This window comes from Bolinopsis microptera, chromosome 2 (assembly GCF_026151205.1).
Source record: "Bolinopsis microptera isolate Bmic1 chromosome 2, MBARI_Bmic_1.0, whole genome shotgun sequence".
Lineage (NCBI taxonomy): Eukaryota > Metazoa > Ctenophora > Tentaculata > Lobata > Bolinopsidae > Bolinopsis > Bolinopsis microptera.
The window spans coordinates 12,580,730-12,598,536 of record NC_087073.1 but is presented as its reverse complement, the minus strand read 5'-3'; the positions used below and the strand labels follow the sequence as shown (position 1 = coordinate 12,598,536).

The 17,807-nt window shown below is 40.6% G+C and overlaps 1 protein-coding gene across 1 annotated transcript in view; it reads right to left on the bottom strand.

Moving 5' to 3' along the window:
* Positions 1–17,304, bottom strand: part of LOC134811925 (circadian locomoter output cycles protein kaput-like) — a 36,415-nt gene extending 19,111 nt beyond the window's left edge. The window contains exons 1-4 of the mRNA XM_063819078.1: positions 17,294–17,304; positions 15,214–15,273; positions 14,928–14,969; positions 14,707–14,751 (exon numbers count right to left, since the gene is read on the bottom strand). Of these exons, the coding sequence (XP_063675148.1) occupies positions 14,707–14,751; positions 14,928–14,969; positions 15,214–15,245 (119 nt within the window). The 5' untranslated portion in view covers positions 15,246–15,273; positions 17,294–17,304. The remainder of the gene's footprint in view (positions 1–14,706; positions 14,752–14,927; positions 14,970–15,213; positions 15,274–17,293) is intronic.
* Between the last annotated feature and the right edge of the window lie 503 nt (positions 17,305–17,807).

Genomic DNA, 17,807 nt, shown 5'->3' with positions numbered 1-17,807 from the left:
AATTTATTCCACTAAACGATTAGAAATGAAACCTACCCTCAATCCGTCTCACTATTTAAGTGCTCGGTATTTAAGGGCGTGAGAGCAGCTTAAAAGGGGTTCAGGATTCAACTGTGGATATAAATAGACTGAATACATGTGTTTTCTTATATATACAGAATCTTATATGAAATGCTTAGGACATGGACAAGCTATATTTGTTTCTAATTTGTTCCAACTAAATGATTAGAAATGAAATTTACCTTCAATCTGTCTCATTATTTAAGTGGTCGCTACTTAAGGGCAAGTGAGCAGCTTAAAAGGGTCTAGGATTGGTCATTCAATACTGGACTTTGAATGTGTATGTGTTTTCTTATAATATATTATACGGAATTTTACATGAAATGCTTAGGACAAGCTATATTTGTTTCAGATTTAGTCCACTAAGTGATCAGAAATTTGAAACTTACCTTCAATCTGTCTCATTATTTGAGTGCTCGATATTTAAGGGCGTGTGAGTAGCTTAAAGGGGTCTGGGATTAGACATCCAATACTGGGTATAAATAGACTTTGAATTCATATGTTTATACGGAATCTTATATGAAATGCTAATGATTGTTACCTCTTCAGAAGAGAGACAAGTATTACATACTAGAATCTACTTATTTACGTACTAGTCAACAGTCTTGACAAGATGAATTCCAGCAATTTTTAGCATTGAAACATTAATTTTGATCGATCATTCGCATTCTGAAAGTTACAGGCGTGAAAGGGGCATAATTTAGAATCGATTTGTCACAGATCATTGAACTTAAAGTACGCCATTCAACTGAAAATACTGCCAGATGTCTGAAATATTGAAACTTAAAACTTTAGCTTTGCTTTAATTTTGAGCAATCATTCGCATTTTGATAATTAAAGGCGTGATAGAGGCATGATTTGAAACAATTTACATTACAGATCATTGGAATAGGTTATTAAACTGAAAACACCGACCGCGACCATTATAAAACGAATTTTATCAACTGTGACAGAAAGTCAAGGAGAGAATTTTAATTGTCAGCATTTTTTAGAGAGCAGACCTTATTAGAAAAATATAATCCAACAGATCTTGAACTAAGAATTGCCTAACGCGCACTATAACATTGATCTTTAAACCACGATACCATTGAAAGGGATCAACATTCAATATTCTTAACGATGACAAAACCTGATTATACAGATCTCATTCTCTTCTATCATTAAATATAATAAAACTAACATACCAATAATTTCCATAATCCACACAACGGACCCACGACCACGTTACATTTTCAGTAGATTAAAGTTTTGAGAGAGAAAGAGAGAGAGAGAGCTCTGAAGACCAGAGGGGACGACACCAGTCACCAGATCCCCTGAGCTGTGCTCTGTTCTGAGAGCGACGACAGATACTACCCCACTACAACACGAGCCGGACTCTACACAACACCACCCAGACACGGTGGTTGAGGTGAACTAATGATGCACCTGAGAGAGAGAGGGAGAACGGGCTGATATCACATCCTATTGTCAGCCAATGAGCCTGCTGTTAGAGTCCCCCGTCCCCGGAGATATGGAGTCAGAAAATATAATGTTTATATAATATGTGTACTTTATCCAGTATATCTGTGTACGGTGGTGATGCGTGTGTGTGTGTGTGTGGGGGTGTGTGTGTGTGTGCAGGTTCGGACAGCATTCCTCGTATTTATTACATGTTCAAATTATGCATAATTGCAGCATATTATGCCTGGCTCTGGATGTATTCTGATTTGTTACACGGTGGAGGTTGTCGGACGTGCACTGCCTACCTACCTATAACACCCACGTTGAACCGATATTAGATGGCACCTGACCGATCCGTCTTCATTGTATTAATGTAATTCTTTAATCTAACCTAATCTCGAGCACACGCACCTCTTCTAACCGCCGGAGAGTACACCCGTGGTGTGCTGCACAGTGAACACTAACCTTGCTCTCAACTTAACCCTGTCTCTTTACTGTTTCATAACAGCATAAACGCTGCTCTAACTAAACATGAGTAAACATGAAACGCATTATAATGTCCATGAGCTAACCTTTGACTTGGAGTAAATATTACTGCCGGTGTTACATATTCTAATCGTGTTTAGGCAAGCCTGCCGTCATTATACCTAAAACCAGGGGTCACGTGTCCGCATTAATAGTTACAAACCAGCTCGAGAAAGAGAGAGAGAGTCGGCTCCGTGGAAAAACCGCACTGAGTACTACTTGCGACAACATCAGCTCTCTCATTAATTTACAATACCCTCCCCTAGCCGCTCTCTCCCAGATTGTTATTATTATTGGGGTCGTTGCCATGTGCAGAACGGAATGTACGCTTCGCTAGACTTGCTCCTCAGTTATCAGTTTGGTCGCCAGACGATATCGGCAAACCATTTATATATAACAACCCTGAAACCCTTGATTACCTGTCTAGGGCAGAGACTTTCGGAGGGGAGGGCAATTACGCAGCTTCTCCGTCAGGGCCGGTATATATATACTATATATAAATATATAAATAAGACATGGTTCGGTAGTCGCGAACATAACATCGCTTCCAGTTACAGGTGATTAGATTACAATTTGAAAGAGCCCTAAAGATGTACTCTAACTCAGTGAGATTATAGATCTGACTTATTACTTTATTAGTTATAACTTACAGTGCACAAAGGCTCAGTGAGGCGGGCTGGTTGCTATTACCGTGGTCATATGTTCAAGAATGAAAGCATAGCACAGCAAGATATCTGGCTGATGATGCCGGAATGGATCTGGGCTAATCGCGGGCTGCCTGTTCACCCATTAGACGGCAAGAATTAGACACTAGTGCAGCGGAGCGCGGTAGATGAGAGTCAGCTATTATCTGAGTCCTGAGAGGAGGAGAGGGGATATCGCACAATCAGCCCTTTAACGAGCAGCTAAGAAATACAAAAATCAGTAATTATGTATCTATTTGGGCGATCTGTGCCTGCCAGACGTGTGATAATTAAGTGGAGCGATCTTTGAAACCGTAAACCAAATTATTCTTGTCTGTGAGGCTGGGGGAGTATGCAGGACCAGTATTGCTAGAGATAGAGGGGCCTGGGCGGGGATACAATGGGTGAGGAAACCCGACCAACAGCAACCAACATGTGTGGTATGTGATATTTGTAGGCTGGTATTTCACCCTATTTTAGTGAATTTCTGGGATTCCTGTTTTAAAATCAGCTCCTCTTCTCTCTCTCTTTGCTCTCCTCATTGCAACATGTGGCAAATGAGGGAAGATACTGTGACGTCACACTCGCCCGTCACTCTGTAACCAGCTGTGTTGGCTGCAAGAGATTATCATGTTATACAACCCTGTCAAGAGAGAGAGAACTGCACTATGTTAACACTCCCTGCTCAGCAATCCAATACATACAGCCCAATCTTCTTGTCACAACCCAGCACTTCACTCTCAGCTACCTCGGACCACTGTCCAGTACAACATGTTATACAAGTTGCTCGAGAAGACGCAGCTCAGGACAGTACCTACACGCCAGCAGCCCTCATATCTCCCTTACATACAGTTCTACACCCCCAGATATATATATATGACAGGTTCCCTCCGGCGAACACGAATTTTTGTGGGTTCTCACTTTGCGTCAAAAAAGTAGTAAGAGGCAATTCTGTAACTAATAGAAAATGCTTAGAATTATATATTTTTATGTAAGCACGGGGTGAGGCAACTGAGGGAGTTCGCATCATGCGCTGTTGAAATGGAACGGTCTAAACTGGACACAGTTGAAATTTATATCTTGGAGTCAACAGTGTTCCTAGAATAACAGGTCAACAACTGGTGCTGCTGCTGCTGCAGGGTTATATATATATAAATTTGTCAGAGTGAAATAAATATAGATCATAATATTTAGTTGATAGAGAGGGAGCGCTGTGATGATCACTAATAACCGGTTTGGGTGAGCTAGACAATTTGGTGCAGGTCTAGATTACCATAATAACATATGTACCTTGTGGTGATAGACATGTGCTGGTATTTATCACGCTCAGTGCCCGCTAGGTTCCGGCAGAGTTTAACCGGTCTATTGTTGTGAGTTAGACAATATCTGAACTTATATAATACATGTGCGTGTCTGACTTGTATCTATTATTTTGGTATATATATTATTACATATTATATATTATATAGTAGAGTCTGGTATTATAGGATAGTATCCAGTATCCATGTTATACTTCTAGTTTTAATACACATGACTTAGTATATAGCTGACACGTTCCTTGTGTGGCGGTAGTAATTTGGGGTCCACAGACTTTTGACCCAAGTCATCATCAAAACTTCAGTCCTGTGCCTTGACTAAGCGGACTTCAAAATTATTTCTAATTCTATCACCCCTGATGATGTGCCTGGAGGGTATGTACTTAGTCACGCATCTCACTGCTAGGTTTCCCTCCAACATGACACGGTCAAAGGGAATCTAGACTGTTTCTCCTCAACCTCACACTATCACAGTTGTAAACTGTCCGAGTTTTAAAAAGCTTTCCGCTGAAGTTTTCAGCGTTTCTAACTACCGTGGAATCAGGTGTGATATAGAGAGAGAGAGATGGAGCGCAGTCAGAGAGAGAGAGTGGGAGGCTACACTTGTAAGATATTCAGAGCAGGAAACACTCAAATCACGTGGGGTAGGTGACACGAGCAGGATCTTCTCCCAACATTATAATATCTGGCTACCCCCGTTACACATGGCACTAACATGTTTGATGATACCGTGACAACGTACAACCCCCTTATCGTTCTATTACTTCTCTTCTCATCATCATCGTAAACTATCCCGGACACGTCCGGCCAATCATATGACCGTGGCTAGGTCACGTGACGGGGAGGAGCCAATGAGGGCGCGAGGAGGGAGAGTTAAAGAGACTCAGGTGTGTAATCTGATCTATTCAAAGTTACTATAACACTCACATGTGTTGTCGAGAGGAGCGGCGCGGAGTGCCATCCTGGCCACACTACAGTTACAAAACATCTAGCCCAGCTTTATCAGCAGGGTGTGAACTGGCACGAGGACAAACACTCAGAGCTTCTCTCCCTGCGTCCGTTAGAGCGCTAGTTGGAAACAACACATTGTAGTACAGGGCGGTGAGAAGCAGCTCACACATCCCGCCACATACACTTACCAGTTGGGATTTGTTAGCTGCGTGTCGCACTTTACTTTCTGCTATATCAAGCACCAGACTTTTATCTTATAACTAGTCTAGGGCTCAGAGCAGACGGTGTTTGGCCGTTAAAAAGTAGACAGATCACCGCCAAATTACCGTGATGATCCACCATATAATGCAGTGCAGGTAAACTAATGAACGGGTAAACTAATAATTATTGTAGTGTATTAATATGCTTGAGTTTATTATTTAATTTACTAATTCTCATAAATTCCTGAAGAGAAGACAGGGGATTTGTATAAATATACGACAGGAATTTACTCTAACCCTGGACATGTGGTTAGATTTGTCTTACGAATGAATACAATGTCTGCTGGTAACATCATCACTTAACAAACTACAGATCAGTGTTAGTTGCTGATGAGTGCTGCCAGATGTCTTTAATAAATAGCCCGTTGTTTGCAGAGCCATTCATCATGTTGAATTGGACTGTTCTACAACAGTCTGAGAGGTAGGATGTCTTACAAAAGTAGAAATTTAAAACGATTGGCTTGTTGAGGTTTTCGGGTTTGGGCTAATGTACAAGGAAGCCTGGATAGTAAACAGTTAAACCTACACATCTGACTGGAGTAAACAGGCTAATAATGAACAATATTTTGCACAGGATGAAGATAAGAGAACCCGTCACATGGTAGTGAAGCCGGAGGCACTGCAATAAAACACATTCATTATCCAAATTGTAGATTATCGAACAGTTGGCTACGTGCCTAAGAGAAATGGGAGGGGTATCAGGAAACATTCTACTTTGTATTCTTTCCCTATTAATTAAGCCATGTGAATCATTAAAAAGAAGCAGGTTGGCATAGTTTGGGAACAATGTGTTTCTTATCAACAGGCGACACCTACATGACAATTAATAGTAGTGACGATGTTTTAAAAAATGTAAGAAAACCTCTTTTCGGCAATAAGTCGTTTACTGAGCAAGTGGTCGTCATTAAGTACAAGAGAACGCTAAAGAATGAAACCTGCGTGTCCTGTAAATTGTTCCATTATAGCACTATTATGCTGTAGTAGCATTAATAACCCTTCGGGAGAGAGCTCATAAATTGTTAATCGAACGTTTCAGAAGGACGCATTTGTACGGCATGACTGTTATCTCACAAATATTTTTGTCCCTCTCTCTCTCATTGATATTATATAACAGTAGAAATATTACAGCACTCGCAGAGTGGCGCAATTAGCGTACAGGCCGAGTTAGGAATATTAAATTACATCCTCGGTGCTAGAAATGTTTCACCTGTCCCTGGTATGGGAAGGTCCACCTTAGTACCTCAGACGCCGACAAACCCAGCACGGCCCCAGCTTTAGTATTCCCGGGACCCTCCCTTCTTTTACAAGAACCATGTACCAGTCCGTCAATTTGACGTGCCACCTCCCCAGCTTTAGTACCTGGTTACTCCACCAGTCCCGGCTCCAGTTCCCCTCAGTACCCTCCAGTAACCTCTATCTTTTTATTTGTTCCAAAGTCCGTCAATTTTATGTGCCATCCTCCCAGCTATAATAAGTTTGGTTACCTACTAATCCCGGTCCCTTTTAGAGAAAACACGTACCACTGCGCCAATTTGCCATCCCCCTCATATAGTGCCTGGTTTCTTATAGAGTTTCTAGTCCTAGTCTCCTTCTTCTTATCAGAACCATGGAGCAGAGTCGGTAAACTTGCCGTGTCATCCTCCCAGCTATTATGACTCAAGTTAGTGGTTACCAAATAGCAGACAAATTGGAGACGAGGGGTCGAGGTAAAGGTGAACCGTTCATTGCATAATGAGGTGCTAATATGTGGTATAATACTGTACAATATGAGACATGATAGCGGAGAGAGGAGGATTGCTGGTGTGCTGTACAGAGAGTTATAACATGAAACCTCGCACTCTGCGCTCCATCACTCAGCAGGTGTTACACACTCAGCAACTGAGACGTTTCATCCCCTTTGACGCACCTTTCTGTCTCTCATCGCACTCTCTCTACCCTCTATCTCTGGGTGTAAATTAGGCTAAATCATATGAGAATACACAATTTGCCGGAATCGAGCCAGTTCAAATCGAATTGGAGCCACGTTGTTTCAGTGTAGTGGAACAGTTAACGCTCACTCAATACAATTCCAGACAGATCACGTGGCATGACAAATCGTCACGTGATCTCTTCACAATTTTGTTTGTAACTCTCTGGTAACATCTGTCGCAAATCTGGCTGTTGGTGGTGAGGGACTACAGCTCTACGTTACGTTATCTTGCACGTGGGCATGTTTTAGACATGAGGCAGGTACGGTGTGAGGATATGGTTAGAGGCCCATTATGTGAAGTGTGGGTTGAAGTATCTGACACAGTCTGTGGTCTGTCTTCCACACGATGTGATATCACAACAGACATATCTGAAGTATTCGTGAAGTTGCCTGATTACCCGGTAACTATGAAGTTAGTCAGTAACTATGAAGTAACCTGGCAACTAGCCACTAACAACAGCTTCCAGACGCACGTGGTTAGTTTCACGTGTTTGGTGATACCTCCACCGCTACTTGACTTGATGAGGTACTTGACAGCTATACCGAGGTTCCGCCTATAATACTGCTCACCAAGACACTCACCAATTACTCCGGGTGGAAAAGTGTTTTACTTCACACGGAGGGGGGTAGCATTTTGTTGTGTGGTATATAAACTGAGGTCACCCTATTCTGTCACACCTCACTGTCAGGACCCTAACAGCAGTTCCCCTACAATTTTAAGAAGCCAAGACTATCAAAAGTTAGTCTGAAGTTTAGTGTTTTTGTCACGACTCCACCCCCCCCCCCCCCCCCCCGCATTGTATCCATTTACTAAAACTCCTTCCTCTAACTATTATATAGTGCCGCATAATAGTTGGCTGAGTACGTGTACTTGTCACATATACACGTTACAAGGGGCCAGCAGGACACTTTCAGTTACATGACAATGCCATGTGTGCACGTTAAAATTACTCACGATCTACGGAATCAGTTCGAATCTAGAAAGCTGCTCCAACACTTGATACGTTACGTCATCTTCTTATTTCAAAGGGAGATCGGAGACTAATAAAAACAGCGACTACAGATCACGATTTCGATCACACTGCAAGGGATTGAATATAGCTGGAGAGTCTCCCCGTCTCTTCATCTCCCTCTTCACACCACACACAAGTCACAACCCATAATCCCCCGGAATATAACAAGTGATGTTCAAATCTCTGATGTTACATTTCCACTCACGGTAATCCACAGGCTATATAACTCTGATCTAATCGCGGTCCATAAATACCTGGCCAGAACATGTCGCAGAGTGACCCTTTACTTAGCACCCCCTCTCACTTTCTCCCCTTCTCCCCCCCCCCCCCCCCCCCCTCTCTCTCTCTCTCTCTCTCTCTCTCTTTCTCTCTCCACCCCTTCAACCTCCAAGAAAAAGTCCCACATTTTTGTTTATGTGACATGTCGTGTTACTTCCAGACTTACGGAATACGGAATATTATATACTTTCTCTCTCTCCCTCCACCTCTCTCTCTCCCTCTCTCTCTCCTTACCGGCCTGTATAATATACAGATTAATTGTCGTCTAATATTACAGGGGCACTAAGATGAATTCCTGTGTTACATTTGTGAGTGTTTTACCACAAATAATAATAATATCTATATAACATTATATAGGACATTTATTATAGTGACCTCTCTCTATCATTTAACTGCAGTTGCAGTGTTAGCAGTACACAACATGCGAAATGTGCGGCTAATTATACAATATGCGGCTACAATATGCGGCTGTTATGTGTTACAATTCTAACACTCTCCGCACTGAGTTCCGTCCGACTGATTGTCTGTGTCTCATACAAATGTACTGTTCATTGCATTCTTAAGACATTACTAGACAAAGCAGCTGAATTACACCGCACCAGTTTCAACCAAGTACTCAACATTCAATAGTCCTGGTGAATGGCAGGACAATAAACCTACACTTCTCACATCACACCACAGTTACTCATAATCTTACGTAACTCTCTGTAACAAAGAGGAGGGAGAGGCAGTTTAAAGTATGCTGGCTTGGTTACATGACTACTACAGCTACTACAACATGACATCTTATATTATAAGGACATCTTCAACAAGACGTTGTCTCACGTTTTGACTGCCACATGCTCGAATTTTGACTGCCAAACCATGTGATAGTTATTACTCGGCCAATTTTAAACCAATTACCACAAAAATTTGTAGTTTGGTCAACAAGGATACAATAATCACTCATTCATCAACATGAAACAGCTAAATTTGTTATTTGTACACTTTATGATAAGAATATCACAGGGAAACTTGTTTATGGCTGTGTAAAATCGAATTTACATGATTTGAGTGAGTTATCGTGATAGATGTGACCATCAAACCTTTCTGAAGCATGTGGGTGTTATATGTACCGCGATTAATGGTTAAATATACGAAATATGGTACGATTATCACACATCACTTAGGGTAGGCTATAATGACAACCAGTGAGGACTATTTTGATGTTTTGAATGCTATTCAAGGTGCTTTAGGCTGTAAAATAATGTTGTAATGTTGCTTCCTTAGGAGACAGGCATCATGTTACGAAATTTTCATAAAAAACTGATAACATTCGGTCTCTCCAGACCCATTTGTATCATTATCACACCTCAGAAAATGTGATATTTGTATCATTGGACTTTAACGTGGTCTAGCTCTGTCAATTTATGTGATAGCATGATTTTGATTTCATAGTCATAAAGCTATGAAGATTCTGCAACCGATCAATCGAGTCTATCATAGCCAATAGATTATATAAGATTCTAAAAATCAATTTATAAAAAGTCAAAACGTGAGACAACGTCTTGTTGAAGGTGTCCATAACCACCCGACCTGAAAACCACAAGGCAGACTGGCTTTAAACCACACCACATTGCTTCTTCTGGCATATTATACACGCCTTTAACCGCCTTCAACCGCCCTCCTTGATGCACCAACAACACGTCCAAGATCTTTTAAAACTAATTAAATTTTGAAATTCCTCTGAATTTCTATATTGTCATTGTTATAAGTAGATCACGTTTTGTACATCGCATGACTGCACTAGGCAGCCGCCTTACCTAATGCACAATGACATCTCCTACAAAGTACAAGATATTTCGAAAGAATACCTCCCGCTATTATGTTTTTTAATCAAATCGTGCCAATGAACACTATCTTGTGTCATTGAACAATCCTAATTCCTAATACCGGAACAATTGGCCCGTAAAGCCCACTCTCGAGCTGAGTGACGGTGTCTATCTCAAACATCAGACAGCTGACACTGACTAACACTACCTACTTGTGTACGTGTTACATTGCTACTTGTAGAGTGTAACAGTGTAACACACACACACACACACACACACACACGCACTTGTCGGTTACACGCACTCCCCAACAAGTGTCAATAACTGACCTACACGCGTATCACACGACTACTCTCGGATAGTGAGCTCAACCAACTCTCAGTACCACAGCACTACCACAGCAAACGCCCGGCAAACAGCTAACCTTGTCAGTCTTACATGCAGCACAGCATATATAGAATATAATATTTTATAATATTGAGAGAGTGAGGGAGAGAGAGTGAGGGAGAGAGAGTGAGGGAGAGAGAGAGAGTGAGGGAGAGAGTTTGGTAAATACTTTATTATTCAATAAAATTTGCAGTAAGGTACCAGGCAGATCCAAACTACAGTTGCTACATGTCTACCCTGCTTCTACCTGGGTATTGGAACCTATTTTCTTTCCCTTACCTTTGTTATTCAGACGGCCAGAACAGAGGGTGCTGCATAATTCATCTCCATATTATTTATGAATGAGGGTATAATTAATATAGAGCTACTAGCGGCCTACGCGCGTCAGGCGACCTCAAGGAAACCTAACCTGAACAGCTACATTTTTTGAATTTCTCTGAGATAACATAGTGTGCCCTGGTCCAGTAAAAGTCCGTGTAACCCTCACACGTTAGTTATCGTAGTAGCAGAGCGAGATTGAAACGTTGTTGAATGTCGGTGAGTTGTGCGTGTGAGAGTTTTGATTTTAGGATACGAGTTTTATGCAATGTCGGGTTTCGTCACGTGTAGTCGAGTGATGCGGTGTGCAGTCGCGAGACAAGGGTTGTAGTCGCGAGACAAGGGTTGTAGTCGCGAGACAAACGTTGTATTCGCGTGGTGCGGTGTGTATTCGCGAGACAAAGGTTGTAGTTGCGAGACAATGGTTGTAGAAGCGAGACAAAGGTTGTAGTCGCGAGACACAGCGTGTAGTCGCATGTACTCGTAGATAAATAGCGTGTAGTCGCGGTATAAGAAGACAGCAAATAGCGGTATGACTGTATGTGATTTACTTTCCCCTGTTTCCCATACTTTGTGTGTTCTCTGTCGTTGTGTGTGTCTAACCTAAATATGTAATGACCTCCATTATGACTATTTAAGGCTTGATTATGTTGCGGTAAACGCAATTCTAAGGTTGGATTTAAAATGCTTTAAAAGCACGGCACGAATCCATGTTTTATCAAATTTCAAGAGGAGGAAATCGGGCGATTATATTTAATAACTCTAAAAAGGAAAGAAATACAAGTGAAACCTAACCCGACCAAATTTTTCCCAGGAGTTGAGCTCATCTGAAGCCCAACTCTCAAAGAGTCGATTTAAACACACTAAAGAGCCCAGAGTGATCCCGATTAAATTTAACTTTAGGACCTGTGAAGAGCACAGTAACTAATGGTACCGATGTAAAAGTGCTCTCTGTGCAGGGAAGATGCGGAGAAGGGGCGAGCTAGGGGGATTCTGGGTCTGTTTGCGTGGGATTACCAGACTCAGAGGAGGCACAGCGCCACAGCATGGGATATAGGTACATACTAACATACTCACGCACACACTTAGCGAAACTCTTACATATTATTAGGCCATTCACATAGCACAGAAACACTCAGCTATACACATACACACAGACACATCTTTACAGTGAATTTCACACTGGTCATGATTTCTCTCTGGCTGTGACAAACATGAAATTGCTAGTGTGAGTCGTGATCTGCGTGAGAGTGGATCAGATACGAGACTAGCTCTGAGGTCAGAAGAAGAAGAATTATGCGTGTTTTGTTGTGAGAGAAGTGTATCAGGTCTCCTCCTCGCAAATGGCAAATCTGGTTCTTCTTTTCTTGTCACAACTGTTATTTCACTCGGTCCGAGCTGCAGGAGGTTATTAGCCTCATATATTCAGGGCGAGGGAGTGTATTTAGCGGATATCATCTTACACACTCACCACACACATTGTTGTACCTACCTACCTATGTTGAGTTTGTACACAACACACATCGCTTACTTTTGTATAGGAATCCCTGCTCTACCCCACATATACGGTCACATATTATCATGTCTTGTCATTGGTCATAAAACCAATTATATAAGAAACTGTGGTCTAAAATTACATCAGAGCCTACAATGTCCGCGTAGCAAGCAAGATTTTCATGTTCTATGGACGGGCTATCTTGAGATGCAGATGATGGTTCGTACCAAGCCCTAAAATTTTACTTAATTCGTGGAGTCATTTTTCCGGGATTCAACAAGAGGATCGGGAAGAGTGATTAGAATGTGAAATATGGAAATACAGCCATATACTGACCTTGATAACTAAAGTCTAAACGTGCATATATATCTACTCATCCTTCCACGAAATGTAACGTTCCACGATCAACCTGTCTCGCATATTGTTTAATCGCTAACCTGTCTCCACCAAGTTTCACTAGAGTTACAGAGAAAAGGAGGGCAGTGTCTCAAACCTAATGCGTGTACAGTCGGGGTAGAGTGTAACTATCAATATTAGGAGTGAGATCACTGCATAATACGCTGCTTATCCGGCAGAAAGTCCGGCGGAACACGAGCTCAAACTCAGGAGTGTAAAATTAGACATGTAGCCAGAGCGAGTGGGGTAAGTCTGTTAGCGACATGATGACACACACACACACACCGAGTATTATGGAGTAATGAACCTGGTTGTGTGTGTTGTGTGCTTGATAAAAAGATAATGGTATGTGTACCAAATTTCATGAGAAGTGATAGAGAGAGAGAGAGTTTCAACACCAGGAATAATTCGGTGATTACATGTGACATGGAGAGCAGAGGTGATCAACTGTTGAAATACGCCAGAGTTTGTGTGTATACAGCTACTATTGGGTGTAAAAATTAACTAAGTTCTGAAAGTGTCCAATATTTTATACCCCGGGCGAGAGAAAGATGGTATAATGAATATGCGAATGTAAGTGGGTCGGACGAGGGCGTACCAGCCGGCGCTAAACTTTAAAATATTACAGCTCGGAATAATATGTGTATCTTATCACCTAGCCGAAGTAATTAGCGAACATAATACGCTATCAATGAGACACACGGGGCCATGTTACGTGTACAGTAATGTAGTAGTAATAATGTGGCGAAGGTGCTGCAACATAGTGGCTCAGGACCGGGGTCAGGGACGAAGGACGCTGGGTAATTGAAGCAAGAGGGGGTATGAGAGAGAGAGGTACACAGTCCACTATAGTACCCATCATACCCGGGCTCCTACTACACACTACCCGAGGTATACACACACAGTGTATATTTCGTCTGTGTGCAGAAATAGTTCCAGCTAGAGAGCTCCAGGCTATGGTGCCTAGTCTCAACTCTTCTTTTGTGTAATGTTTCATTATCTATGCAGAGCACTGTGTAGGATTAAATTCGCCCAAATGACTGGGTCTCCACTCTCCAGCATTGGCTGTGTGCCTTGGACAAAGAAAATGAGTTTGAGGTCAAAGTTCTGAAATAACCACAGAATTTGAAACGGCTTTTTCTTCACCGGTGCGGTGGGTACCTGTTTTAGCAACATGACAGTGTCTCAATTTTTATTACAAATAATTCGATTACTTTAGGGCACGCATTATCAGTAGAGAGTTGTGTGGAACAATAACCGGTAACTTGTATTCCTGGCGCTGATAAGCGTAGCAAGTTAGCAAGTTTAATGGTCCAGGGGGTACGGAATCATGCGTTTTGTTCTCCTTGTCGCGATAACAGGTTCAAGATTAACGGTAGAGTGAGCACGTGACGCCCGGAGGCACTATATTTGTAATACTCCCAAAAACGAATATCATGGCACAAAAACAGACACCAGTGTCATGCTATTGAGTATCACCCAAATAATTATCTTTGAAGAAGTGCAGAGCGCGAAGCCACTCGTTGACCAGACAACAAAATTAGATTATATGTATTGTGATGTAAGAACTGGCACAACTGTAACTTTTATCAAACTATGTGAGATTTGAGAAGTGCAAGGGGGACGGACGAAAGGGAGGCCATGAGATAGTGGAGCAGGCCGGAGAGGGGGGGGGGGAGAGATAGGAGAGGGGGGAGTAGGATAAAGGGGAAAGCGAGGGAAGCATATCGGGCAATTCGCCAGTCACCACAGCTACATTACAAAATATTTCTCAAACAATCACATTGACAAACTTAGGCTTACCTTTTCATTTTAGTTTTATCGTCGATCATGGGTATGGCCCCCTCTCTGAAAATAAAGAAGGTGAATGTTGAATTAAAAATGTCATTTATCATATAATGTACAGTTAATGAAGCATAACAATTATTGCATACGGCGACGGGATTCCCAGGATTGCTGTCAGTTTAAGTTAAAACACAAAAATTTAGTGACGTTGTGAATTTAAGCTACTGAGCAAAACGAACTTTTTAACTTTGGCTTTGTCATCTTCGGAGATCGCTTCAATTCTGAAATGTTTTCAATGTTACTGTAAATTTTTTAATTCATGTACTACCAACAATGAAGCAGGTGACAAATGACAAGATAATTTAAACGTTTATTACTACCGCACAGTTTACCAATGGTAAACAGTGTGGTAGTACTAAACGAGCTCTATTTAGTAAACGTTTAAATGTTGTCTTGCCAATAACAGACATGTAAGCCAACTTTATTAGAAAAAGAAAATAATTCTGTTATCTTTTCTGTACTCACTTTCTTTTATCTCCATGCTTTTTCCCACTCATCCCATAACCATCACACCATCAGCCTACTATAAATTAATGTGAACACAAGTATTTTTTTTACGATCATCATTTCATGATAATCAGAAAAATATGCTCGTATAATAGGTTAGCTGCAGAATATAGATGACTGAAATATAAGCATAATTAAGATTCTTGTCGGTTGCTAACAAGAAACGTCGTTTTGAAATTCCATAGAATAATAACATAAACCTACTAAGAGTACGTGTGTACGGAGGGTTTAAGGAGGACCGGAAACAATATATAATATAAATTCATCATGTGGGGACATGTAGACTGCAAAATGTAATGTAAATGTTTCTAAGATATTCCTGGTGGCCAAATATGGAGATTAAATAAATAGTATTTTCTGATGTTTTGAAGCAAGAAATTACGTTGAACTGTAACAAATCGAAAACATAGGACAGAAGCGCTAACTGCTGACAGCAGAGGTCATCAATTCAGTCCAGTACGCTGTGGAGTATTAGTAATTGAACATTGCACTGCACCAAGTAGAGCGTTGGAAATTATTTGTCTGCCAATCAATTTCTGCGATAATTTTATCTATATTTCAACGGGGCCCTGATACCTACTAAGTTCTGAGAAAACTCTCAAAAAGAATAATCTTATCTAAAGAACAAAATGATCAATGGACTATTTGATCAATGGGACTATCTTACTAGCCTCATCTTTATTTGGTCAGAAGTTAGGGTGACAATTCTCACACTGCCTCACTTTTTTCAGCCCAATTCCCTAAAATTACAATACAATAGAAGAGCATGTACCAGGAGTATATTGTCTTTTATTGACACCCACTGACTGCTGCTATCATCACCTATATTGATAAAATTCACTATGCTGATTTTATAATAATTCTGCACAGCAATTATATGTGGTACAATTTTTCGGGTTCTACATTTCCGAGTCATTTTATTTGAATTATAGGTCCTTGTCCCTAAACTAGCAAAACATCTGATACAATGACAGAACGATTTTCCTTACAATTTCGATGCAAGGAGCAAAACCTTTGTTTTGAAGGTTTTACAGCTGCGATTGCATACACAGAAATATTGTCAAGTCCAAAAGGTTGTTGGGAAAATTTAGTCGAGTGAAGAGAGTTTCTAGTTTCTAGTCACGTACGTCAATCTGAAAATTAAAGTAGAGAGTTGATAATTGTTTTGGACCTCTAGCTCTCTAGGGTCAAAAGAAACAACAACGATTCAGAGTCCAAAGATTCAGGAGGTGAAATGACTGGAGCTTTATCTATTGATCAGGGGCTCATTTTTTAAGATGATAATTATTGTATTTTGAAGTTAAGGTTTAATTAATTAGGTACAACACTTGTCACTTAGTTCTAATTTCAGCTGGCATTTTTTGTTTTAAAATATGAGAATGAACAACCCCTGGCCCTGCAAAACATGATAGTAACAGACAAGTACCTTCCACTATGGCACAGCCATTGACTCAAACATTAAATAGCTTAGGACTTGCAAAGAACAAAACTTTTGTCTAAATGATTTACTCACCATCCCCATAAAATTGCTAAGTAAATCCTAATATCAACATATCCACACAACACAGTAGTTTTTTTTGCAGCTCTCTTGTGCAATTCGAACAAACATATAAAATGGGCCGAAATGTATAAATGCTAAAAAGCGTGGGTCAGTGAAACAAGTACAAAGGACAACTTTCAGAACAGGAGTTTTTTGGCCGCCCAAAGTCTCAATAACATCACCTCCACCGTACCTAGTAATAAAATTATGAAATGTGAAAAGTGTGAAACAATCAAATAATAATTCACTGAGTGCATATAATTGGAATAATTATTTCTGGCCTATTGATTTGAATTGTAATGCATTGTGTTTGAATATAAAAAATAAACTTGTCCATTAAAAATACACTTGTCCTAAAAAATAACAGCTCTATCTCTCAGATGACCAAGATATCAAGCATAAAAAGTTTATTCATTACAAGGTCAGGCTAGTTGATTGGGTTGATTAGATCTGCACTATCACATGATCACCCTATCAATTTTGCTTTAAAGAGATAAACAAATTATTTGGTAACTTTGTCATTTAATTTTAAATTTCTTGCATGTTATCTTTTCAGATCATTCCACATTTAATGAATGACCTATTGCAATATTTTAGCGTTTCTAACATATTTGAAAACACAATTTTGGCAACAGAATCCTTGAATGAGCAGTTTTTGCATACCATCTGCTAAGTTAAAAGTCTCAAATGCCTCAAAATCCAAGCCACAATCCTTAAGACTTCAATATGCAAAGCCAAATGGTCCAATACCTCCTTTTCGTCCTGCAAGAGGCAATAATAACATCACAGCACCACCAAATCTTTGTGGTACCTCGATTAGCAAGGGCGGCATTTGTTAGAAAAAGTTAGCTAGTCTTAAAATTATCTCCAATGTACATTGTAACTTTAAAGGGGCAGATGCTAAGCAAATCAAAACACCTCATTGAATTGACTTGTCTTGTAATTGTCTCCAATTATGCTAAACGAACACCTCATTGAAAATGTCTCGCAAACTAGGGGGTTATTGTAATAT